Source organism: Rhyacophila brunnea, unplaced genomic scaffold (assembly GCF_057557595.1).
Source record: "Rhyacophila brunnea isolate RB1 unplaced genomic scaffold, BYU_Rbru_1.0 scaffold_2, whole genome shotgun sequence".
Lineage (NCBI taxonomy): Eukaryota > Metazoa > Arthropoda > Insecta > Trichoptera > Rhyacophilidae > Rhyacophila > Rhyacophila brunnea.
This window is the reverse complement of record NW_028232859.1, coordinates 17,252,555-17,280,006: the sequence shown is the minus strand read 5'-3', so window position 1 is coordinate 17,280,006 and position 27,452 is coordinate 17,252,555. Positions and strand designations below refer to the sequence as shown.

The 27,452-nt window shown below is 30.5% G+C and overlaps 1 protein-coding gene across 21 annotated transcripts in view; it reads right to left on the bottom strand.

Annotated features, from left to right (window-relative positions):
- Obsc (Obscurin) overlaps positions 1–27,452 on the bottom strand; it is a 153,706-nt gene that overhangs the window by 41,224 nt on the left and 85,030 nt on the right. For 13 of the 21 annotated variants that reach the window (XM_085946599.1, XM_085946605.1, XM_085946602.1 and 10 more), the window contains 3 exons: positions 22,228–22,398; positions 21,302–21,467; positions 5,227–5,319 (listed from right to left, as the gene is read on the bottom strand). In XM_085946599.1, coding sequence (XP_085802725.1) covers positions 5,227–5,319; positions 21,302–21,467; positions 22,228–22,398 — 430 coding nt within the window. The other 8 variants (XM_085946607.1, XM_085946612.1, XM_085946609.1 and 5 more) reach the window with 2 other exon arrangements.

The window sequence follows — 27,452 nt, the reverse complement described above, 5'->3', positions numbered from 1 at the left end:
GATTTTGATGTTAGTATGTATATTTTTCCATTATAGTGTATTCTCAAATTAGAATAATATTGCCCATTTTTGTTAGGCGATAAAACCATTATTGCAACATTACATTGGACATATTAGCATTCATTTCGATCATTTTAATTCATCGAATTCGTTAGTTATTAAGTTTTAAAATCTTATTTTTTCGTGTTTCGCAGCTTATAATATAGATAACTCACTACATATTTTGTGAAATTAGACATAAAATACCTACTATGTTGTGTTAGATTATAACAGGGGTGGCCACACTTTATTTTTCTAGGATCGACTAGTTGATAAAATTATGTATGGCGATCGACTGATATCGCTTGTAATTATATCATGTGAGAACAATGAAAACCCAATGTTTACAATTCAAATATATATTTATGTATTTTGAAGGAAGATAATTTATACATATAAAAAATAACGATACGAAAAAATCGAATCAACGACAATAATATAATTATTATGTATGTCACTTCTAAAAAAAATAAGTACATATTAACAGTAATTATGACATAGTTACACAATTTTACCTGTATATTGAATATTATGCCGGGTCCACACTGGCAACATGTCGTGCGACAACCTCGTTAAATTTTACGATAAGTATGATAATTATCGTAAAATTTAACGAGGTTGTCGCGCGACATGTTGCAAGTGTGGACCCGGCATTAGAAATCTTAAAATTAATATTTTATTTTCATCAAAAACTTTGCGTTGCATATTATTTTCAGCAATTTTGTCGTGATATGAAGTTACCGCTAGACGTAAGCACGCAGTCAAATTATCATTATGCCTAATAATCGACTCAATTATTTCAATGTACGACTTAAATGCATTAAATATATCTTCTCTTCTGGTTCGTTTCTTCAGTGGTAGAACTGTTAATAATTCTTCGGAAGCAGACATAATATTATCTTCAAAAATAATTCGAATAAAAACACATATTTGTGCAAGATGCATGTAATCTACAGATTCGTCAAATTGCAAGAATATGAATTTACATTTATTAATGTTTTCCTGTAGAATTTCTTCCAAGTTTAACCTAATTTTTTGCTATTAACTATTGGTGTGATAGGAAATGGGATGGGCTTGAAGTAGGGACAATCGTTGGAAAAATTTAGTCACCCGGCGGTGCCCAATTGGTAGAAAACTTCCGTAAGGTAACCTAAAATCTGTCGGATCGACGACATATTTTTATGTAGAATTATATTATGGTAATGCAATGAACATAACCAAGAGGAGTACAATCTAGCTTGCTGAAGTTTTATCAGTCTATGGACAGAGCTAAACTGATGATGATGATTTTAATTTTACTTGGATAAAAAAATGTTTGAATATATTAATAACTAAAATTAATGAAAACATGTAAAGTTTTGATTCTATTAACATGCTCTGTAGAGTGTGTGATTTTTCGGTTTGGAAAAGTTAGCATAGTCGAGGTTGCTCGAAAAGTCGCGTCGAGTGAGAAGTTGGAAAAGCTGGCCACTTGCCACTGAGTAATCTACTATTGGATAGGATAGAAAAACAGTTAAGTCAAATTAATTTCTTCTGTTAATTATTTGCAAAGTTCGAAGTTCTAAACTTTCACTAGCAATGTTGGCGCCTTTTCATGTTAAAACAGTTTAAGAGAAAATTAAATCTGTATGAGTATGTAAATTGAACCAACAACTCTCAGTAATATTTTTTTATCACTGAGGCTTATCATTTAATAATCAATTTTATGTCATTAATATTTATAGTAGTTAACAAATATAATATAAAGTTTTTTCACAGTAGCGTAGATAGGTACACCTTCTAGAAAAACTAGAAATACGAACTGTGAACTAAATTAATTAATATCAGTGATTGAAGCATTATACTTACAGAGCTAGTAATACATTTCTTTTCATTCTATGATACAGTGTTTTCTCCCTGTAGTGAGGTTATTTTTTTTTTACACAATAGCTTTTGATTAAAGTAAAATTGAATTGAGAATAGAAATATGCACGATAATTGCATAGCATTATACAGTACACATTGGACGACTTAAAATTGATGCCTTTGATATTATGTAGTGTTGGGACCACATGCTAAGAATTCTACAGATAGCAAAGAGGACGGATTCTCTAAATAAAAGTGAAAGATCGGTTTTTTAAAATAATATGTATTTAACGGTTTATCCAGTTCTTTGGTCACATTGTCAGAAGAAAAAAAAAGATAATTTGGAAATACTCATTTTTAGTTGAAACGTCGTTGATGCTTAAGAGGGAGGTCATCTACTCTATGGTCTGTAAAAGTAAATGATAATGATACCTTCAGCTACACGTATCACGGATTGAAGATGTATGTGTGTATGTATGTATGTATGTATATAACTAAAAATGTAAATCACCATTGTCATTGCTAAGCAGGTATTTGGGCCTCAGCGCATCTATTCTATACACAAGGCTGCTATCGGCGGCTAACAAGGGTCGTTTATCATATTTTATGTATTGAGGCACTTAATTGTTACAATAAGTTAACCAACTAAACTGGCAAAAAGTGCTTGATTAAATGTTTTAACAGCCTCTTTCTTGGCTGTGTTAACTTTTAGACCGAGATAGAATATTTTGATAGTTTAGACGGCTAACTTATTGTAACAATTAAACACCTCAATATGATAAACTACCCTCGATAGACGCCGATAGCAGTCTTGTATACAGAATAGATGCGCAGGAGGGCAATAAGAAAATGTTATCTATGGAAGAATTACCTAAAGAATAAAATTATGTTTATCAAATAAAAGAAAATTCATAAATCCATGTTGATCAATTTTTCAAAAACTTGAAAATTTGTTAGGTAGGTGATCTTAATAGTTTGAATAATGGGTATCATGCATTTTCCCAAAGTTAATTAAAGTTTCCTCGTTATATTTTAATCTCCTTGAATTTAGAAATAAATATTTTAATGATTACTGGTATTTATTCTAGTATTATTTAGTAATAACTTACTATTATATAATTTTTAAGTATTTATCACAATTCAAAAATATTAAACTAATGCCATAAAATCAAAAATAAAAAAGTTTGTTTATTACATTCGCATCAGTCAAAATAACGTATTTAACGAATGCTTGTAACGAATTTATTTTCTTTTTATTATTTTGACAGAAAAAGATTTTCATTTTCAAGGGCTTTACGCGTGTCAACTGAAGAATGTGTTTACATAGTCCGCTGTAAACAGAAATGTTTCGACATCAAGGCTCGCTCGTGACGAAACGTTGCATTTTATACCTATACCGTTTCTGTTTCTTTTAAATATTTTATCTTAGAAGAGTTATTATATTATTTTATAAAAATGGAACAAAAGTATATGTTGTATAATTATTCGGTAAATATTCGGTGACAAGAAAATATTACTACCTGGTGAAATTATTTATAATCAATATATTATAATCGATGCGACGTAATGACAGTTACTTATGTTATATTATTAAAATGTATTACTAGACCTATATTTGAATAAGTTTTGTTTATAAGACATTATTTTTTATTAATGCATATTCAATCACCTATACTTTAGATTCATGGTCGCCAAACTGTCAGTTAGGAAGCTTTTTGTGGTCGATCACGTAGAATATAATATCTTATAATTTAAAACAAGAAAAACTATGATTTTTCCGACTTTATGCGAGAGTTCATAGGTGACAATTAGGGTTTTATTGCTCTTTTTAAAAAGGATATTAACGTTACTGACTTTATCACTGTATTGTGAGATAGTATACGAAACATATTTAAACATTTTGTAATGAATTAAAAACAAAAAACTAATTTATAACTAAACTAATATTTATAAATAAGACCGGTTTCCCTCCGGACCGCTAACGGACATTTTCAAATCCATTAACCGATATTGTTGGTTTAGTAATAATACTTGTGGAAATAATAACGATACATAAAGGTATGTAACTGAACATACTTATACATATAAGTATTTGTTACTATCAAGTACACAGTAAAACTATTCTGTAATGAAACCATCGATTAAAAGTAAAAATATTCTATTAGAGCACACAAATGATTATTCAATGAGTGGACAGATGAAATGTTGAGTGCCAATATGAAGACTTAATATTTTACATGATACATTGATGATGTGTTTGAATGTAAAATATTGGGAAGAATATTTTTGAAACAATTTTTTGAAAATACGTCATGAATGTCTCATGTCCATTCTAATAAAACACCAAAGCATTGTTAAATTCTGTATGATGCAAAAACATCGATGAGCGGAGCGACCCTAGCGAAGTGACCTAGAGGGAGGACAAGAATGAGTTGGGGCGACTGTGTCAGGGAGGCTGGATTATGATGGGAATGCATGAAAACTGCAGGACTGGCGAGAGGTAGCGGTCAGTGGATGGAGCTTGTGAACGAGGACAAATTTCATCCTGAGATGTAGCACCGAGAAAGAAGAAAGTGGTGAAGTAAGGTGAAACCTTTTTAGCGAAGGATGGCTGTTACAAATTATTCGTATGATATGGAATAATAATTATCAGATGCAAATTGCATGCCACCTGTGGCATTAAGTTCATTTTTGAATTATGCTTAATGCTATTAACTAATGTTTTTTTTAAATCAAACTTTTTATATTACACAACTTTTTTCCAAAGTAATTATTGTAATGTAAGAAAATAATTTAGGTGGTCGATTGCGTGGACTTGAAAAGAAATTCTCATATCCGCAAGTTTGCTAATCACTGCTCTAGATATACACAACTGCATCCAAACTGATGCATGCAATTGTCTTTTCTTAGGGGTATGTTTTGCACATCGTCACCCACTCTCAGATTGATACCATTGTTAATTGACATATTATAATTTGAAATAGAAAACACATACTATGTATGTATATCATGGTTTAAAATGAAAGGCGGAGACATTTCGGGATGATACAATGGTTGGTAACTAGTAAGTAAGTTGTAGATTATTAAAAGTTGCTTATTTTAAATGATAATTAAATTTGAATGGTTTAATATCTACAGTATAACAGTAATTCAGAAAGACTTATGTGGTGCATCTATTTTACAATATTCACATTTTCGAACAAATGACATATTTTTTAAGCTTCAATACTTATTTAGAATGAATGCAATGCATTAGGTAAAATGGAGAGTTCATATGAATCTAGCGACCGATCAAAATACCGACCGACCAAAGCAGAAAGATAATTTTTGATTATTTCTTACCTTTAACAAAAGTTGGTAGTCGTTGATCCTCTGGATGGGTAGCTTTAGATGTTCTGTGATTGTTTTGTCGTCACCAAGTGTGCTTGACAGCTCCTAATTGCACCAAACACAAACACATTTTAATAACATCATTAATCATTCAACAACACTGGTATTGACTATAACATAATCCTTATGGAACCATAAAAAAAACACTTTTTGTCGCACGTTTTCGATAATATAAGGAATATGGTAGGTAGTGACCGGAAGGATGCTTTGAAAATAAAAATGATGCCCACAGTCAGATGAGATCGCATCAAACAGCGAAACTATATAATATGATGTTTTTAGAAGTTTTAAGAGCAGCTATTATGTTTATGAAAATTTAATACCTGGCAGTTAAATGAAGGTTGAAATGACAGAATCAGATACGAGTGATTGACAAATACATGTCTGCCAAAAAACAGCAAAATAATAAAAATAGCGGAATTTTAAAGTATCAAAAAGTCCAGAGAAAATAAAATCTGTGACAGTGAATTTATTATTAGATGATTAATGAAGATTGTATTCTTTATTTAGAATCCAATTAGTATTTTACATTAATCTAACTACTTATATAGAAGTATATTTTCTTTGACATTCGAAGAATACTGCAAAAAACCGAAAGTCGGTTTTAAAAAAAACTTAATATCACCGGATATAACATATTTAAGAAAACGAACCATTGTCTAAATCCCAGTTATAGAGCAAATAATTATATTTGTATTTAATATATATTTTGAAAAGTACTCAGATGATGAATGAATTCTCCCTTTTCTGAAAGAGGATTTGTGGTATTTTAAATGAAATGTTGTATGTTTATTCCACTTTTTTATTTTACTATGAACCCATGATATTTGTTGACATTGATCCTGAAATAAGGGTGAATTGTTTTAATTATTTTTACACGTATTTAAACTGCATAAATCATTTTTTTTAAATGTTTAGTTTGTCGATTTTGTATTTCTTACTAGGTAACGCTGTTTTGAAGAGATACAGACTAGGAAACGTTTGGTTTTTGCATAGACGAAAATTATGGAAACAATTGTAAATTTCCTTTTTCACTATAAATACTAATTTTATTATTGCACGTCATAATAGTGTAATAATAAAATTAACTGAAACTCTTTACATCAACTTAGTTTCGACATCAAAATTCTTCGAGTTGGGGTAAAATATAATGTTGGTAATTATGTCATGGCTGTGTCGGACATTGGGTAATATTTTTGGACTATCCGGTGGTTATTTTTACATTCCTCGGTCGCCGAGCGGGCCACGGTAGCAAGTGGGCGCTTCGCAGACCGCCGCGCCGGCAAGACGATACCCGACAGCTATGGTAACCGATCTATTTCCGTTTGCCGGCTCTTCGCGACCACCTGACGGATCTCTTCACAATAACCACACTGAACATTGACCTACCTGATCATAAACAAAGTTTATCGAATCAGGGTCGCTGGAGGAGGATGCGCCGAATTATTTTAACACAAAATGGCGTCTCCGCGCGCCAAGATGGCGGCACTGTAGGGGGGACGGTTTCGCGTGATGGTAGCGGTTTGATCGTGTCGGATTTCGGCGGGCGGCGGCGGATAGAATTTGGGCGGACGCTGTGGTCCTCGAGCGCTGGCTGCGCGGTACTGCGGTACCACGGCACCCGTCCAGGAACGCGATGCGCTAATCTTAGCCCCTGCTCACCCCGCCGCACTTTCCCGCCCAGAGCTGTTAACATTGGCGGGAACTTTTCGATGGAAAAGTGCGAAAAATCGATCGAGTCCGAAGATTGTAGCTGAAAATGATTTATGTAGAGGAAATATTGACGAATCGATTGGGATGATGACATTTTGCAAGGCCAGGCGCCGCTTCAGCGGGAACGATGGCGCTGCCTGTCATCACTTATCACTTATCAATTCGCGAGTACGCCATGCGAGGAAATCTAAAAAAATAAGTGAAAATTTCGAGAGTAAAGTTATACCTAACGATTTTTCAGAATATCAGTATCTTATAGTATATGCATATAGTAAATAAGTATTGTTTACTGATAGTTGCCAGACTATAATGTCATTTAGTTACAAATTAAACCTCATGATCTGGCATCTGCCTACCCATTGATGGCACAAATATTGTTTTTCTCTGTTTGTTGGCATTCAAGTAATAAACTTGTTATTGGTAAAACATCTGCGAATGTTAATACATATGGATAGAATGTTGTTTACAAGAAGACTGAAGAAGAAGCTTTTTTCAACGTCTTTTGTTGTTTACAATTTTTACGCAACAAACACTATTAATCCATGGAAATAAATACTTATGTAATAAAAATGGAATATAATAAATACTGTAGGTAACATACAAAAAACTTACGGTAGAAAAATTAATACCTATCGAGCACATACTTATAGATATATAAAAGGGTTACATACACCTTTCAACCGAATTCAGCTGGCATATTAAATTTTACCATGTTTTTATATACTATAAGATATAAATATAACATCATGTTGTTCATATAATATCTCAGTTATTAATTTTACTTACAGGGTGCATATACGGGGTTTTTTCGTTAGACTTACTATATACCTACACTTTCCATTCGTAATTCGAAGATTCAAGATTGCCTACTAAAGAAAAATATTCAGCAACAAAGATTAAAAAATAATTAAAATCAAGCCTTGAGAACTATTTTTGGGGCGTATTTAAGTGAACATAACCTTTGGCCAAAATAGTTTCACATAGTGTAAATACATTAACAAAAATGAATATAATTGAACCAAATAACGTTATCTATAACGTTTTAAAGTGTAAAATATGACGCAAAAAAATGTTTGAACGTTGAAGTAAAGCGCACGAAAAATAATTTATTTTCACATAAAAATAGATAGTCTGTTGAGTGTACACACTTATATGTGTGGTCAATCGATCGTAGTACCTAATAATTTTCTTATTTGTATAATAAGTAGCCTAACCGAATTGTTTTTTTTTTTAAACCGAACATTATTTAAACGTCCGATAGTAAATATGACGGGCCAAGCGGAGAAAACGAATATGTACTGGTAAACGAAAGATGGATTTATTTGCAATATTGTGTTAGAATTATCTATTTGATTATTAACAATAGTGTTTAAATACTTTTTTAATTTTAAGTAATCCAAAAAGTTTTTGAAATAATGAACATATGATATACTTACTACCCCTTATTTTTACAGACTAATATTTTATTTATTTTTATATTATGAAATAAAAACGTTAGTATAATAATATGTAGATGTTGCAATGTTATTTAATTAAATGTGTTGATATTAATTTTAAATGGTTATCATAAAATGCTTTTACAATAATTACTACAAATTATTTAAATCTGAAGAAAAAAAAACAACCTTGAAAAAATTCTTTTCGACTTTCCTGCAAGACCTGAGAAAAAATGGGATTTTTCGTTGAGTAACGCATTGCCCGATTTTATGTTTGGCTGTTGGATATTAATTATTAAATCTTCAGTCTAAAAATAATAATAAATTAACGAGATTATTTTTTTGGTATAATGTACACACGAAGAATAGTAACATCTACGAAAAATGAGCGATGCTACGTTTTTTCTTTATTTGAGTGTATTTAGAAATGAACATTATTGTTCATATATCAAAAACCAATACTGACAGATGACGTATAAATGATTACGAGGCGGATACATAAATTCGAATATCATAATTTGACGAAGATCTGATAACTGAAAAAATATATTCATTTCACTATTGATAAGTAATTACACCAATACTTTATGGGTATGTACAGTAGCCTAGTAGGGTATATTGTGATGTAACAGAGTTTTAGAAATATGATGGATACATAGTTCGAAGAAAAAATGATCGCTGGATAAATTTAGTGACCTAAAGGGGTAGAGACAGTCCGATAGGTAGATTTAGTGTCTTTTGCATCGACAAAATAATTTTATAGTACGTACTGGCAGAGCAATGTAGACCGTAATAATATTGAATCAATTTGGAGAGATCTTTTTCCAATATTCGTCAGGCTGATGATGATAAACATCACCAATACTAAGCAAAATGTATGATAATTTCGTTGATATTGGATCTGGTATATTATACCTAATTTCGAACTTGTTATATTATTAATTATTCATTTATTTATGCAGGCTTGTCTTTAATTAATAGACTCGAAAGAAAAGTATAGTTAGAAGATCTGCATACTGATGTAGTTTTTTTTAGAATGAGGGAACTTTATGCAAACAGAGGGGAGTAGAAAAGTTTACTAGAGGCGGCTAATAACCATATTTCTATACAGTGCCAATAATAGTTAAAAAAATTTGCGTCAATGTAAAGTTTTTTTAGAGTAAGAAGCTGTTTGTCATATTATGTAAAATTATATATTATATTATTATTTTAAATAGTAGTAAAGTATTTACAAAGGCACCATAATTACAGACTATATCTGAAGGTAATTAGAAAATGTATCCTATGTGTACCGTACAAGCACATAATTTTTATTATTGTTTAAACTTATAATTATTCAAACATTATGGGAAAACAATTTGGAATTTTTTTTTATTACTTTTCTCATATAGGTATCTTCATTATCTACCCTATCAAAAATAATTGTAACGGAATAACTTTTGGTGGCTTAGCAACCTCAAATTTTATTATAATAACGCGTAATATTTAATTAATACGTGATATTTAATTAACTGAAGGTTACTCAATATTTGATGGCTTTTGTAAATTAATTCATAACAAATGCTTAAAAATTCCTCAATCATCTGAAAAACAACACTTTTAGTCACGGATCGAGCGAGTCACGGGCAATTTAGTGAAAGTCTGCCGGCGATCAGAGGCGGAAAATGACGCGACGTCCCGTGGGTTGCGCCCCACAGTTTTCTGAACAGAATTAACCAACATCGTTTGCGCTGACCATATTTTAGATATATTAGAAGATAACTTTGTGTGGAAAAGCGGCGTATATATATGTGAAGACTGACACACTGGATCATCGTCTCGTATCCCGAATTTCGGACTTTGCATCGGACAGTACACAAACGGCCTTAGTGTACTTCTAGGTAGACGTTTAGGTATATAGCATTCTGAGTTAAATTAATCTTTAATTAAAAGGGGCACTAAATTTTACTTACTTTAAATTCTAATGGATTTAAGTTTTGTTCTATTCCATTTGAGTAGTTTTTTCCGTCCCGGGTTTCGCTTCAGGCACTGTGTACACTCACCAAAAGGCAAATAAGGTTAATTCCACGCAATACATTCTCATTCAGAATACATCTTAACGTTCATTTTATAAATAATTATCACAACGTAAAATATTATTTCTATCACACTATGATTTTTTTGCATTTCCTATTTGCCACTTATCGGTAACTAAAATAAATGTTAATATTATTATGTGTAGTATTTCTATAGTCATATTTAGGAATTTATGTATGACTCTTCGTCAGCATCTTATTTATCTGATCAATAATAATTACATTGTTAACAGTAATACTGACAGTCATATTTGCCTTTTGGTGAGTGTACACCAGTGGCGAAGGGTGGAGGTAGGCTGTTAAGATCCGCCATAAAGAGTGCACATTAAACTTTTTCAGACATGGATATTTGTTTTCGTTGAAATAAGACTACAATTTACAGATAATGTTGGTTAGTTTTTAAAATTCAATTAAACCCTGAGAAACCAAGCCATAATAGATAATAGTCAAAAAATACATGTATATCTATAAAATATCTAAAATTATGCAATTAAATCATACATAACTTTGAATATTTTATAAATAGAATAATATTTTATATATATTATAGTTTGGTTTAGGCAGGGCTTAATGAATTTAAAAAAAATAACCAAGAATATGTGCAATATGTATTTTTAATCCAACGAAAACAAATAACTATGAATGAAAAAGTGTGCACAATTTTGTCGTATTGCCCAAATTAGACTAAAACTATTATGGTTTCGTTTAGGCAGGGTTTAGTTGATTTTTAAAAACTAACTAACACCATCTGTAAATTGTAGTCTTAGTTCAATAAAAACAAATACATATGACTAAAAAAGTTTAGTGTGCACTATTTATAGCGAATCTTAACAGCCTACCTCCACCCTTCGCCACTGGTGTACACAGTGCATGAAGATGCCGAAAGGCGAAACCCAGGTCGCAAAAAACGATTCAAATGGAATAGTACAAAACTTAAATCCATTACAATTTAAAGTAAGTAAAATTTAGTGCCCCTTTTAATTAAAGATTATTTTAACTCAGAATGCTATACACCTAAACGTCTACCTAGAAGTACACTAAGGCTGTTTGTCTACTGTCCGATGCAAAGTCCGAAATTCGGGATACGAGACGATGATCCAGTGTGGCAGCCTTCACATATAGGTATATACGCCGCTTTTCCACACAAAGTCCATCATCTGAAATAATGACATTGTAAAGCAGCGTAGGTATATAAATGTGAAGGTTGCCACACCAGACCGTCATCCCGGTTAATGGAATCGTGAAAAAATGATCGAATTCTGCACTTGATTTATTTGACACATATTCAATTATTTATATAGGACACATTTTTTGTGTGTATAATGAGTATTATAAAATATAAGTACCAAAAAACTAAAAGTATAGTAACATAATTGTCAATGCTACGAATATTGAATTGTGAAATAGGGATAGGTTATCATAAATCACTACCAAGTAAATATCGAATCCGCTGCGTATGGTTATTATGGTCACCCTAAAATTTACCAATATATTATTTCGACATGCCGAGTCAGTTTATTTTTAGCGCCGGACTGGAATGTGTTTTCTAGATCCGCGCGAAAGATGTTCGCGATGATGCTGGGTGATGGTGGGTCACGATTCACGAGTCACCATACTGACAGACTTACAATGCTGTTACATGAACATTAACACATTCGCAGCCAGACTTTAATTTGTATCTTTAAAACGGCAATGGAATGGTTTATGTTTGGACGGAGCGTGTAAAAATAAATATCGCGATTAAATTGGGATTAGAAATATATTTAAATATCCACGATTTTGAATATTTCTGCACTTCTTCAATAATCGATAAATTAATATTTCAAAATTTTAAATTTATTTTTACTGTCGGAATGATAAAAATGAAAAAGGTTTTTCTGAGTATGTACATAAAATATAACATACGTATATAACCAATTATTATCGATTGTAGAGCTTCTACAACTATATCTATCACAATAAATGATGAGAGTGAAACTCTCAATTTTAATTTGGAAATGGTATTTCCTAAATGGCTTTAAAATAAGTTTGCCAACTAAAATATAACGTTACATAAATTACTAATTTCAATGTTTAACATAGTATGTTATATTCTAATCTCTCTTCAATTTCAGTCAATATTTTTCTCTTTTTCTTTTATTAGATATAATAATGTATTATATCATTTGTATTGTGCTAAGTAATATGATGTGGTACGAGGGTGGGTCAATAAGTCCTTAGAAAAGCCGACAGGTGGCGCGACTAGTACTGTAAGCGGTTTGTTTTCATGCAGCGGCACTACCGATTCAGTATGCTGCGAAGTTTCAATCAGATTGGTCGGGTTGTTGTGTGTTTCTCGTACATTTAAAAAAAATTTGCTTGTGGAAAATGGAAAAATGGAAAATGGAGAAAATTGAGTTTAGAGCTGTTATTAAACATTTTAATATAAAAGGGTTAACAGCAAAGGAAATAAAAAATGAGTTGGATTTAGTTCACGGCATATCTGCTCCTTCACTTGCAACTATTTATAACTGGTTAAATGAATTTAAACGTGGTCGCACATCAACAAAGGATGAACCACGCTCAGGACGTCCTGTAGAGGTGACTACACCAGAAATGATCAATAAAATCCACGATATGGTGTTAAGTGACCAAAGATTAAAGTTGAGTGAGATAATTGAGGTTACAGGGATCTCAAAAGGTAGCGTCATTTCTATTTTACATGACAAATTGGGTATGAAAAAAATTTCTGCAAGATGGGTGCCGCGTTTGCTCACAGTCGACAATAAACGCAATAGGGTGGTGGCCTCTAAAGCCCTGTTGTCGCTCATGCAACGCAATCCGGATGAATTTTTTCGTCGCTTTGTGACTGTAGATGAAACATGGATACACCACTATACTCCCGAGACGAAAGAACAGTCAAAGCAGTGGATTGCGAAAGGCGAACCATGTCCAAAGAAGGCGAAAACCGTAAAATCAGCTGGTAAGGTTATGGCTACTGTATTTTGGGATGCACGTGGAATTATTTTCGTTGACTATTTGGAAAAAGGAAAAACAATAACAGGGGATTATTATGCATCTTTATTGGACCAGCTAAAAAACAAAATTGAAGAAAAACGGCCTCATTTAAACAGGAAAAAATCCTCTTTCATCAGGACAATGCCCGTGTTCACACATGTTTACGATCAATGGCTAAAATTGAAGAATTGAAGTTCGAATTGGTCGACCACCCACCGTATTCGCCAGATTTAGCCCCCAGTGACTTTTTCCTTTTCCCAAACTTAAAAAAATGGCTAAGTGGACAACGTTTTTTTTTCAAATGAAGAAGTCATCGATCGGATAAATGCTTATTTTGAGGACCTTCCGAAAACTTATTTTTCTGACGGTTTAAAAAAAATTGAGAAACGTCTAACCAAGTGTATTGAGCTCCAAGGAGATTATGTTGAGAAATAAAAAAAAATACAAAAATAAAAACTGTTTTAATGCTTTTTTCTAAGGAATTATTGACCCACCCTCGTACTTTGGGTGTTAATATTGTGACGTTACAATATTAACACAAAAAAATAAATAAACCCCTCAGACTATAGATACATCATAAGCCCTGATTCTCAGCTACTGGTTTTAAAAAAATAAGACATTGTTTGGTATAAATTATCGGATATAAATGTAATTCACTAAATACCTACGAGGAATTTTATTTAATAATACACCTACGGAAGCCACGACCTATATAAATGTCACGAAGGTTGATTCCACGCAACACGTTCTCATTCTGAATACATCTTAACGTTCATTTTATAAATAATTTTCGCAACTTAAAATATTATTTCTATACACCCTGTTTTTTTTTGCATTTTTTATTTGCCACTTGATTATCACTTAAATAAATGTTAATATTATGTGTTATTTTACAACATTTTTATTAGGTCGTATTCTTATTTGTCCGGTGGTTGTTTATCTAGTACAAATCTTGCAATCGATTTTTAACTAACTTCCCGACTAGCTAGACATTTGAAACTTTTAGAATAAATCAGAACACGGTGCCAATGCATTCTTTTAATACTTTTAGCCATATTTAAGTATAATTGAATTCATTTTCAGTTAATTCTGTTTTGTATGAAAAGTTATATCGACACCATTATTGGTTGCTAGAGGGGTCTGGGGTCTTAGCAACTAAGTTATTAATATATACGTGCGTTACTATGGAAATCAATATGACATGTCAAAATGACATTTCAGTATTCTATATTTGTTTGTTTTTTATTTACTTCATAATATCAAGTACAAGTTTGAGCATATTGAGCATAATAATTGAACAAAAAATTTAAAAACGTTGTATATAAAAAGTTCTTTTTATCTTGTAATTATTTCTGTATGTAGTTATATTTAGGAATTTATGTTTAGCTATACTTTGTCAGTATCTCATATCGTTAATTAATAATACTTGTATTTAATTTAATACTAATATTTTTGTTAGTGATTGACAATGGTCGGCGGAAATCCCATATAAATAATGTAAAAAAAAGTATTAATAATTATTGTAATCATAATTAGGTACCTACGTGATTTATTAGTAAAGCAAAAACGCATCAGTTACACGTGTCATTGTAATAAGTTTTACTGCTATTTTAATGTTATCTTTAAAATATTATGTTATGTATAACCATTGATCATTTGCCAAAACAGATACGTCATGTTGATACCTGTTAGGTTTACTTACGAAAATATTTTATATAATATAATATACAAGTAGCATTTTTTTTAATATTCTTAAATATATCTTTAATGGCAAGGGTTTGTTAACTTTATATTAAATAATAGAAATTAAAGATAAATACATTGATCTAGTAAACTAAAATACACAATAATTATATTATTTATTGTGATATGGTCGAATGAGGATAATTGGTGAGAATTAAATATGACGTCTTCAAAGTTATCTGAAAATTATTATAATTCAAATCGAACGTCTGTCCTATGGAAGGGGTTGAGTTTTCGGTATCTTCAGGTTCATTTATAATCATCTGATTACAACTTTAAACTGCAATTATTGATAAGAATAAAAATATGAAAATGATAAATCAGATGACTGATTAGATATTTTATAGTATTTTGAACAAAATTTTTGATTTATTCGGTAAGAACTTAAAGATAATAATAAAATAATATAATGCAAAATTTGTCAACTATTTATTTTATTTGAATCGATTTTTACAACAACTTACTGTTGCCAAATACATTTTGCAAGAATGAAATTTCGTTTTTGCTTCGAGATTATTTAACTGGCAATAATAAACACATTATGTATGGGTTCTGCCAAAGTCTAAATATTTCGTAAATAATGTATTTATTTCAGTGCTGGTTGCTATTAAAAGACACGTAGTTATGTCTAGTACAATATCAAAAATAATTTAATTCTCCATATTTTTTAATTATTATGTTTGGCTAACGATATAAATAATATTTATTGTTAAAATAAATCAGTGTGAGAAAATTTCATTATGTATTATGAATACTTTCTGTATGCAAAACATTTGCCAAAAAAATATTTTTTTATTCGTTTGATGGTAGATAACTGGATTATGTGAAGTGAATTTATGTTATTCACACTCAACTATTTTGACTGGCATCTGATATTATGAAAACTTCTTTTTATTTTATTTCAACAGCATAAACTGTATTGTCAGTTAATAACACTTTATATTATATTGACATGACTTAAATATATTTATTAAACTAAATTAAAATAGTAAAATTAAAATTTTGAATATAAACAGTGAAATGAATTTTTCGCATTTTGTTCGTTTTATTAGATTGAATATAAATGCTACAACGTATATGATATATTATGGTATATAACAGTGGCGAAGACTCCATACTAGGCGATTATTTAAAGCATACCTTCTAAAGAAAAATAATTTTTAATTGCATATTGACATATTTATACAATCACTTGATTATTTTATATTCTACTAGCGAGTACCCGGCATGCGTTGCAATGCCACTCAAAGAAAGAAGGTGTGTTATAATTCTGTTTATTGAAGTGCTTTTGGATACACAATATTTTTTGTTTTTCCGTCTGGTGAGCATGCCACATACAACTGTCCATGTGAGAAACATGGATTTTCCAAATTTGGTATTGGAACGCATACGAATAGAAGAAGATAAAATAGAAGAAGCAGAAGATAGTTGTACTAATACAGAAACCTTCGCGGGCGTGCGCACAACAACCCACCAAAGTTTCATTGCAATCGGATGAATGGTATAGGAACGCACACGAACAGAGGAAGATAGAATAGAAGAAGAAGAAAAAGAAGATGGTTGTACTAATTCAGAAACCTTTACGGGTGTGTGCACAACAACTGACGAAAGTTTAATCGCAATCGGATGAATGGTATAGGAACCATACGAATAAAAAATATAGAATGAAGAAGAAGAAGATAGTTGTACTAATTCAGAAACCTCCGTGGGTGTGCACACAACAACTCACCAAAGTTTCATCGCAATCGGATGAATCGTATAGGAACACATACGGGACAGACAGGCAAACAAACATTTATTAAATTATTATTATTAACTAAAAAAACTATGGTATTTAATCACACATAACTAAATATAATTAGATTATTTTTAAAAATAAAAATAAATTTTATCTAACGATGTTTGATGTGTATAAATGTTTAGGAAAATATGTAATTTAAACTCGTCTCTCAATTTTATGTCATCAGTGAGATATTGAAAGTGCCGTTGTCATTAGTGTGTACTTATTCATTAGGTAAGTAGTAATATCGTATTGTTCTTATTTCCCGTAAGTATACCTACGACGAGTGTACTCTTTTTTTCAGACGTCCATAGCCTACCTCACTCCAAAAGTCACCCTTCGCCACTGATATCATGTTTAGTGAATACTGATGGAATGGGCAGAGAATGAATACATCATATTATCTTAGTAGGAGATATATTTTTATATACGATTTGTTAGTATTCACTTCGTTCACACAGTACATCCGCTGTGAGAAGCTCACTTAGCTTTCGCAATGATAGTTTTACCTGTGGAACGTCAGCGGCGTTGTCTCCATCTACGACGATGACGTATGAATGACATGATTATCATTATTTTACATGTTATAAAAAATCTCTTAATCTTGATTTCATTTATTCTGATATAATATTCTAACCTATCATATTAATGTGAAAATATATTTCGTAGACTACACACTTTTAATTTTATAATTTCATAGTCTCCAATAAACTTAGTTTTTATTATTTTTTTTGATTAAAATAAAGTTTGCGTTGATTATACTTTGGATTACATAAAAGTTTAAATTGATTTTTTAACGTGTGCCACAATTTATAAATTTTGTTTAATTTGCTACTTATATTATTTGTTCCTTTATTCTACTGTATCTCACTGTAAATGACCTAAAAGAAAGCAGCGACATCTTAACAGACAATAATTTTAATTATCTACATACTGTAATAATAATTTCACTATAATTAGTCGCCTATGGCCTACTGGAGCGTCATAACATAACATAACATGCGAAGGCGCTCTAAAAATGTCCGACTATTTCAGTAAATTTGGCAACGCGCCCGCCCCCCACTCTTAGGTGCCGCTGGCTGACTGATTGGTACAGAGAAAATTGGAAAATGAATCCGTGGACATGAAGATGAAGATCTAGCCTAATTATTATTATGAAATATGCAGCGGAAGTTCATTAACAATGTTAAATGTCTAGGATTTATCTCTTTTGTTTGTTATCTTGACGAAAACATATAAGTATTTAAGGAAACATTAAATAAATTCACGAACCGTTTAGTAGCCATAAATGTGGTTCTCCTTTATTATTATGTTTACCGTTTCATAACTCATGTTTATTTAAATACATACCTACACGGAAAATAGCTACAACATTACTGGGTTTAGTATTCTAAGCAATGACGTATTAAAATTCTAAGTCAATAATATTATATTTCGTATTTTAAGGTTTAAAAAGCTCACTCGACCAAAACCTGCACTGTTTTATTTATTTTATCTGAATTGAAAAGGATTTGAAAAAACTAAAATTTAAGTAAATATTCTATTCTTTTTAAAAATTGTATATGAAAGTTTGTCTATAAATTTTCGTCGTAGTATTTATTACCTATTTTTTATTTTCATAGTATAAAGGCGTTTTTTATTCTTGTTGAGTTTTTTTACTAAAATAAATATAAACCATACCTAAATAATATGGAAATTGTATATTTTTGGACAGTATTAAATATGACAGTTTTTCCCAATTATCATTTAAATGTACCAACCTAAATCTACCATATAAATCAAAAGTTATTTCATAGCAAAATAATAGACAATCTTATAACTTAGGTATGAAATATTTTTATGTAACATTGATTGCATTGTGGAAACATGATTTTTATGGAAAAAATACGGGAACATTACACAATATCAAAGAAAACATATTCAACAAGTGCTCCCACATTTAAAATATTTTTTAATTGACTAAAATAAATAATATTTAAGGGGAAGTAAAAATATGTGACGGGCGGTATTTTGCTAAAAGCAATACATATTATATTGGCATAACTATGAAGAGATAAAACATGTACTAAACCCCCCAATATATTAATTTTTCCGAGAAATATCTATGAGTATCCAAAAAAATATTTACATTGTGTGATGTGTGGTATTTTACCATGTTTTTATTAGGTCGTATTCTTGTTTGTCCGGTACAGATTTTCTCTTGTATGTCGAGTATTTTTTTTTCTTGTTTGTCCAAGATTTGTATTGGACGATTGAAGATTTTTAACTAACTTCCCGACTAGCTAGACATTTGAAACTTTTAGAATATATCAGAACACGACGACAATGCATTCTTTTAATACTTTTATCCATTTTTAAGCAGAATTGAATTCATTTTCAGTTAATTCTGTTTTGTATGTAAAGTTATTATTGTTGGTTGCTAAGGGGGTTGCTAAATTTTTATTATATAGTGCGTTACTATGGAAATCAATATGAAATGTCAAAATGACATTTCAGTATTCTATAATATTTATTCAGTATTTCTATCAAGTACAAAAAAAGTTTTTATTAATACATGGAATTGTCAAGTTTATATGATTCAACAGAAAATTTAAAAACGTGGTACTTATATAAAAAGTTCTTTTTATCTTGTAATTATTTCATGTAAGTATATATCGCCTCGGCGCAAGCTTTCCATTTCATTTGAATAAAAATTAACAAATTAATGATTACTTATAAGTTTTTGTATATTTATGAATAACACATTTTATGTGCAGTTGATTATATTATTTATTACTTTATTAAGATCAAAATTTATTTAGCAATGTTTGTATGTCATATTATAGTCATTAAAAAGATATATACCATGGTATGAAAAGGTGCATTTTGGGCATAACGCGTAAGAACAAAAAATGTAGTAATCGAATAAGCGAACAGTCTAGGATGTGAAAGAGTTTATTAAATACCAAAGATAAAAGTGGATAGAGGATAAAGCTCGAAAAAAAATAATCGCTGGGAAAATCTAGTAATCCAAAGGGTAGAAACCCATAAACCGGTCACTGCATAGTTCTGTGCGGAAGTACGTGGTAACGCAGCGTAAATGTATGAGAGAAACTTTCGTCTAGCTGTAGATTCATCTAAGCTGATGACGATGATTATTAAGGAAATGTATTTAGAAATAGATGATTGCAAAAAAATATTAAAGCATTTTTGTATCCTCGGTATGGGTCAACAACGTCTGTAAAAAAAATTAGACAAAAAACAAAAATGAAATAGTTGTCAATTTCTAATTCTATCCGTCGAATGTTCTGTAAACTTCTTCAATGTGGGTTGACAAATTATGAACTTCTATTTCTATTATTGCGATGATAGTATGTAACATTTGAATGTATTTTCATAACAAAAGGTTGGGTATTTTTAAAAGACTGCGTCACAAGCACTTTATTTACGTTAACTTTGCACATTTACGTTTTCCGCTGACGCAACGCTCAATTTTCACTCTGATTCACACGTGAGAACAGATGCATGTATAATTATCATGATTGTGCCAATGAATAAATATAAATATTTTGTTAATAATGTATAATAAAATAATTTTCAAGAGAATCAGCTATGCTCAAAGTCGCATTGTCAATTAACAACTAGGTATATAATTTTCTTAAATAGAAAAATTAAAATGCAGTTAAAACAAATTTATAAATACGAAAATCAGTATTAATTATTAAAAGCAGGTAACATGTGAATACATAAATCATGTTTGTTTTATTGTGCAAAATAAAATATGAGTTTTTTTATATAGTAATATTAATTTTATAGTGTAATTCATTATTATTTAGTTTACTAATATTATCTATAATACTGCGGGTACTATATTATAATGGATTTGAAAAGTATCACTGCCATCTATACGCCAATCTAACGACGAAGTTTAGAAGTCGGGTTGATCGCCGAGAGTTTTCAATATTGTATTCAAATAATGTTCAGTAAGCTTTCGAGCTTTCGACAACGGACGTAATTTTCCACCGTTAGTGATTTGTGAAAATGTTCAGAGAGGGCATTATTGAAACCAAAATTTTACGAGAATAGAAAACTGTTTTACCAAAACACCAGGATAAGTTATTGAAAAATTATTGGTTAGATGAGTTTTCCGGTTATGAATTATGTTTTTATAGTAGTAAATGTTGGATAAAAGTTTTACGGATCGTTTAGTATCATTAGAAAATACTGAATAGGATCAAAGTAAATAATTTTACTATTAATTAAAAATAATTATAAAAATATTGAATTGAAAAATATATATTTACCTCGAAAAACTCCCTGGCCTGCTCATTGTCGGAGAGGAAAATCTGCGCGGAAGGTTCATCTCTGCAGTAAGCGACATGTTTGTCAAATTCTCTTTCCATGCGGAGGAAAGTTTTGCCCAGCATTCGTGGTTCGTTCGCGTAGTACTTCACGCCTTCGATTAAAACACTGGAAAACCATAATATTGTGAATTATTTTTTAATATTGATGATTAAAATATATTATGAAGTTTGGATAAAAATGTGGTGCTTTGTATAAGATCATATTAAAAAGTTTTACTTTTCTATGGGTTTTATGAAATAATATTTTTAAATTCAATTTAATTTAAATGGCGCACATTTCTTCAATAATTGTTGATAGCTGCTAGAATAGGGAAGATGTTTAAATAAAGAATTTAATAAGATCTAAATTTTAAAAAGCATTACTTTGGTCTTTTAATAAAAACGAAATGTTTTGTCATAATTAGCATCATGCTACTATACATTTTATATTTCACTGTAAATCGTTGGTTAAAGACCTAAATAATCATATAACCTTTTTTGTTTTGCAGTTTCATTCTCTATCATTTAAAAATATATTGAATAAGTTTGATCAATTGAAAATGTGCTAAGATACAAAACCGGTATTAGTTTAATTTGAAAAAATAGGTGAATGAAGCTCAACATAAAATTATTGACATTTATTTAATTAAACTAAATTTAACACGAATTAATCAAAATTATTACACACTTTAGAGAATAACTTAAATGTTTTTGAGAAATTCATCTCTAGACTAAAAGTAGATTATTTAATTTACTAATTAATAATAAACGATTTTAATAAGTAGGAATTTACCCATTTTTAAAAACCTCTCCGTTATTTCTGTTCATTTTTACTTAAGTAGTTTGATAGCCTTTTTCTATATTCAATATGCACTGTCATTACTTACGTGTTGTGGAATTCAGCTATCTGCTTGAAATTGTTGAAGACCAGGTCTTTGTTATCGCTGACTACCTTTGGCGTAGTCGCTTTGTCGAGAGGTTTCATGTATCTCTCTACTACCTGCTGCAAATCGCGGCCGAATTCTTCTTCGGTCTCCACCAGCTCACGGACCACTGCCCTGTAAAATGAAACAATTTATATTATTATATTGAACATCTAATTAGATTTTTACCGAGAGATTTCAATATGAGACGGTAATAGTGTTAACTATCAATTATTATTTGAAAGCCATTATATTAGTTAAATAAAATATTTTTTTTTATCACTTAATACTAAGACTGGCTTCAGCCGTTCAGATTCAAATTATTTTTGGTTTTATAAAAGTTATTATATTCATTAAATTATTTGTATTCATAACTGTCAAAATGTATTTTTTGTATCAGTTGATACCTAGTGACTTTCTAAGCGTATTATTATGCGGTAAAATTATGTGATTTCACCATTAAATATTCCATTTTATTTTAATTAATATAAATAGGTACCTACTTCAAGCTGAATGATAGGTACAGTATATAAAAATACGGTGCGTATTCGATAAATTAGGAAGTCTGCTTATGATAGTAAATTCTTATTGAAAAAAAATATTAAATTTATTCTGAAAGTGAATGAGTGTCAAGAACAGAGTTTTGTATAACTTCTGATATTACGATAGTCAACATGCATTAGTAATTTAATTAAAATGTTATAATCATTCATGGCATATCATATGTAATATAATTCTCTTTTCAGCAGTATTAACTATCAATTATTCTTGATGGAAAGATATTGTATTAATATTAAACTATTCTTAAATATATAATACCTACTTAGCGTTTCTCTTTCAATCACTGCTTATATCATATTTATAGTTTCTAAAATCACCAAGTTGTAATGCTAGCATACAGGTGGGTAAGATTTATCGCACCCCCAGTAAAATACTGTAGTAATCCAAAAATTGGCATTTTGCAGGAGAGCCATTTGAAGTTTCAAATATTCTTTGTAAATACAGGAAAAGTCTGAATGTAAAAATTATTACTCATTTTTATGGAAAAACATGATTTATTTTCAACTGTGTTCACCATTTTTCGCTAAAACATATACAAATGGAGATATTTGAATATTTTTGAGTTACGACAGTATTTTATTAGGATATTTGAAAATTTCATGGTAAAATTTGAATCAATTCAAAACTTTCTATGTAAATTTCCCTACCATCACTCTAATAATTTCGACTAATTTGTTGGGCACTGTAAAGGAAGGTTTTCAAAATATTAAGTTATGGTTCAATCTTTAAAGATTTATTGAAAAAAATATAAACAATACAATTATTAGTTCAAAACAACAAAAAAATACTTAATTATTTTATTTAATGGGAAAATAAAAATTTTACGTACGATTTTTAATTTTTAAACATCACTTGGAAGAGAAGCAAAAAAATCATAATAAAATTCACGATTTTTAGCAGTGCAGAGAGAAAGCAAATCCTTCTTTTTAATTGTCGTTATTTTTGGCCGCTCTTATATGCTTTGGATAAATTGAGACCATCCATTGGTAACGGTTTACCTATTTGCCGTTGACGAACATTCAATTTTCTACATTTTTCATGATAACTGGTTTTAAAAAAAATAATGTATGGCTAGTCTCTGTCTACTTTTATAACTTTAATCTTCTGCCACAAAACTTTTTCTCCATTATCATCTGTGTTGTAATTTTTACCGATTTTATCTGCTAGTTTTTGCATGTTGTGAAAATTATTTGTCGCCATGGGTTTAAAAATGTATGGTTGTCCTGTTTTCTTACTTGTTTGTACAATGGTAACCATTTGGCTGGGCACAAATATTGGTCCACTTTTTAGAGCCCTAGTTTTCTGCTGCTCAATTGTAGAATGGACAATATCGCCTTCATTTAGCTCGCCCGGTGACCAAAAATCGTTTTATTTTTTTGTGAATTCTCGATGGCATATAAATACATTGCAGCAATGTATTTATTTTTATTCTGCCCGGCACAATTGTCTCTGTAAAAAATAAAATGCTCAGAGTGGTGATATTTTTGACGTAATCGAGTACACAGCTACCAATTTCATTGGATCCTCATGCAGCTTGACTCTCATCCCACATGAGTCAGTTTGCAATATTTTCAGTGATATTATAGACTAAGATTGTACGTGGCCAACTTTCGTTTATAATAGAAAGTTGACACATTTCCGCAAGGAAGCGGTAAAACAGCCTGCAAATCATATACAGCTACATTAATGACGCTATTTTGGCCATTAGTTCGGGATTCTGCTACGTCTTTGGTCTTTGCATCCTTTGGCTCTTTTTTCCCAGGATGATGTGTCTCATACTTTTCTTGAAGTTGTTCTTTTTCTTCTGGTGAAGAATTATTGTATAGGTCGCATTCAACGCACAAATCTTTTTTAGGGTTAAAGAAGCCAATATTAAATTCGTCATTAAATATGGATGCGTATAATAATGTTCTTTTCCAAATAGCATATTGCTGTCAGCTTGTTGTTTTTTGTACAACCGATAAATTTCAGCAATTGTTAATTTACCATCTAAATACAATCTAGACGTCTGTGCACCCGAATAATGTTGCTCGATCACTGGGAAAGACTTAATGTGAGCTCTTATATAATTTTTTAAATCATCATCAATTTTTTTGTGATTGCCATGATGACCTCTTTGTTCTGGAATTGGCATTCCGGAAAGTAGACCTCTTGTTTTCCACGCAGTGGAGCAGTACCTTTCACTCACCCCAAATGTGTTGATAAAGTATTTTTTGCATACTTCTTCTATTTTACTTCCATTTAATTGAAGTTGATAACAAAAATTGTTGCCTCTGCTGCTTCCAGTTTTTTTGTTTGAATACTTTGGAACAATAATATCCATGCAACTAGTGAGAAAATTACGCTGTATCTCAAGATCTTCCTGTAGTAACAGAGTTACAACAGTATTTTTTTGAAAAGTATTGCTTTAGTTTTTTAGAAAGCTTCTTGTAAAATACTGTCGTAACTCAGTTACAACACTATTTTATTATCGATTTAACAGTTTTCGGAAAGTAATGTACTGTATTAAGTGCTTTCTCTCTGATACTATTTGAGTTTGAGATACGACAGTATTTTATTAAAATAGCAAAAAAAAATACGAATCCAACCACATCCATAACTCAAAAACGCCCATTTCAGACTTACGACAGTATCTTACTGGGCGTGCGTTATAATTATAATAACAATGCTATTTACCGTGTTTTTTGTTTGTTTATAGTATATATATATATATATATATATATATATATATATATATATATAATATATTATATACCTGACAGCCAATGTATCGTATGTCAATGTCCAATGTACGCAATTTAAGATTTTTCAGCCGCTTAATGTTCGTGGACTATCGGCTTTTTTATTTTAGAATTTTCAAATGTATGTTGTGGATAGACTCAAAAAGTGAATTGGCTCAAAAATATATGAAATCGAAGAGCCTCAAATTCTTAATAATGCTTGATATTTTTTGCAAAATCGTACAAACGACACACTGGCTCTAAGGTACACATATTATTTTGAGTATTACTATCATTTTCAATCTTCGATATGAGCGGTTTTTTCCTGCCTCGCTGATCATAAAAATGAGGAGTTACTGGTAAAATCAAATTACTAGTTAACAGTTTTATTATCATAATAACCACTATTTGAGACGTAAATAATTTTAATGTAAAAAAATGAGAATAGTTTACGCAAGAGGGTTAGATAGACTTGGTTCGTTTTAGAAGTAAAATATTTTTGTAAAATTTCAGAATTTAAATAAAATTTAGACAAACCTATAAAGATACACCTACATACCTAGACATATTATGTTAAAGAAAATTGAAACTTTGATATATTTTTTGGAAGGTTAGTTGCCTTATATATTTACTTACTAGATGTCATTACTAACTCAATAATTCAAAAAAAAAAGCGTGGTGTAAAACTGCTATTAGATATTGTTATTTTCTTATATATTTTGTGTAAGCAAAAATTTCAAGAATATGCTATTGTTTTTTTTGCTGTAATAATGACATTTATGTGAGATGTGGTCTTGAAATTAGTTGAGTAAAACATTCCTACAAATAAAAGCATTATAGATACAAAAAATATTTCATTTGTTGACAATTCAATCAGTGAAGCCCTATTAACAAACATAATTATCTTTTATGACTGCTCAAGACAAACAGATTTCACTTCAAACGTTTCAGAAGCGTCACGATACAACCTCGCATAATATTAAGTTAGTGAATTGTATTATGTAGGTACGTCAAGTCAATTTTGGCAAGGTGCAAAGTCGTAAATCAATCGGCAAGACATTTTTGGATACACCAATGTCATGTTTTGCAGAAGTTTCGTTGTGTGCTTGGCCCAGATTTGGTGTTAAAATGGTATTTAATTGCCTTCAAAGTCTGCCTCAGATCAACAGTTTTGCTTCTTAAATTATTACAAACCATCTGTATAATTTCAGAGTTTCTTCACAAACTACGCCGTCACACTAATTACTTGCTAATATTAGATAGGTACCCAGCATAACCAAGAAAACGTAGCCGAGTTTCCATGACTAATTTTCGCACGTGGAATATAATATCGACACATTTATAATAATGTGTAAAACTGACAGATGAACAATATGCAAAGTGCTTTTGGGAATTGTCGGAAAGGTGAAGATTTTACTGTACAGTTTATATACACTATATTATATATTATGAGCCTTATTGAGGACATGATGCGTAGAGTTTAGAAATCACGAACTATAATTAGAGTAAGTTGAGGAACCAGTGTTTCTTTGCATATCGAAAATAAAAGCATTTGTATGCGGGTGGAGTTTATGAGTTTTGGACCTTTTTCATTTCTAAAGATTCGAATATTGTCGAAATCATAATATATTTTTCTCGAGAATTCAAGATTGGTTTTTAGATTTTCAAGAGTTCTCGAGAATTTTCAAGATTTTCGAGAAATCGAAAATATTACGAAATTACCTCTTATTTCTGATTTTTTTCTCACTTTTATCCTTTTCAGCCAATTTATTTTTTGCTTTCTTTTTTTACCGGCGATTTTTTTCACATTCTGATCGCGATCGGCAGTTTTGCCCAGTAACAATTTATCGAGAATTTCGTTGATGATTTCTCGAGAAATGAGAATTCTCGTAATACCGGGAAAATTAA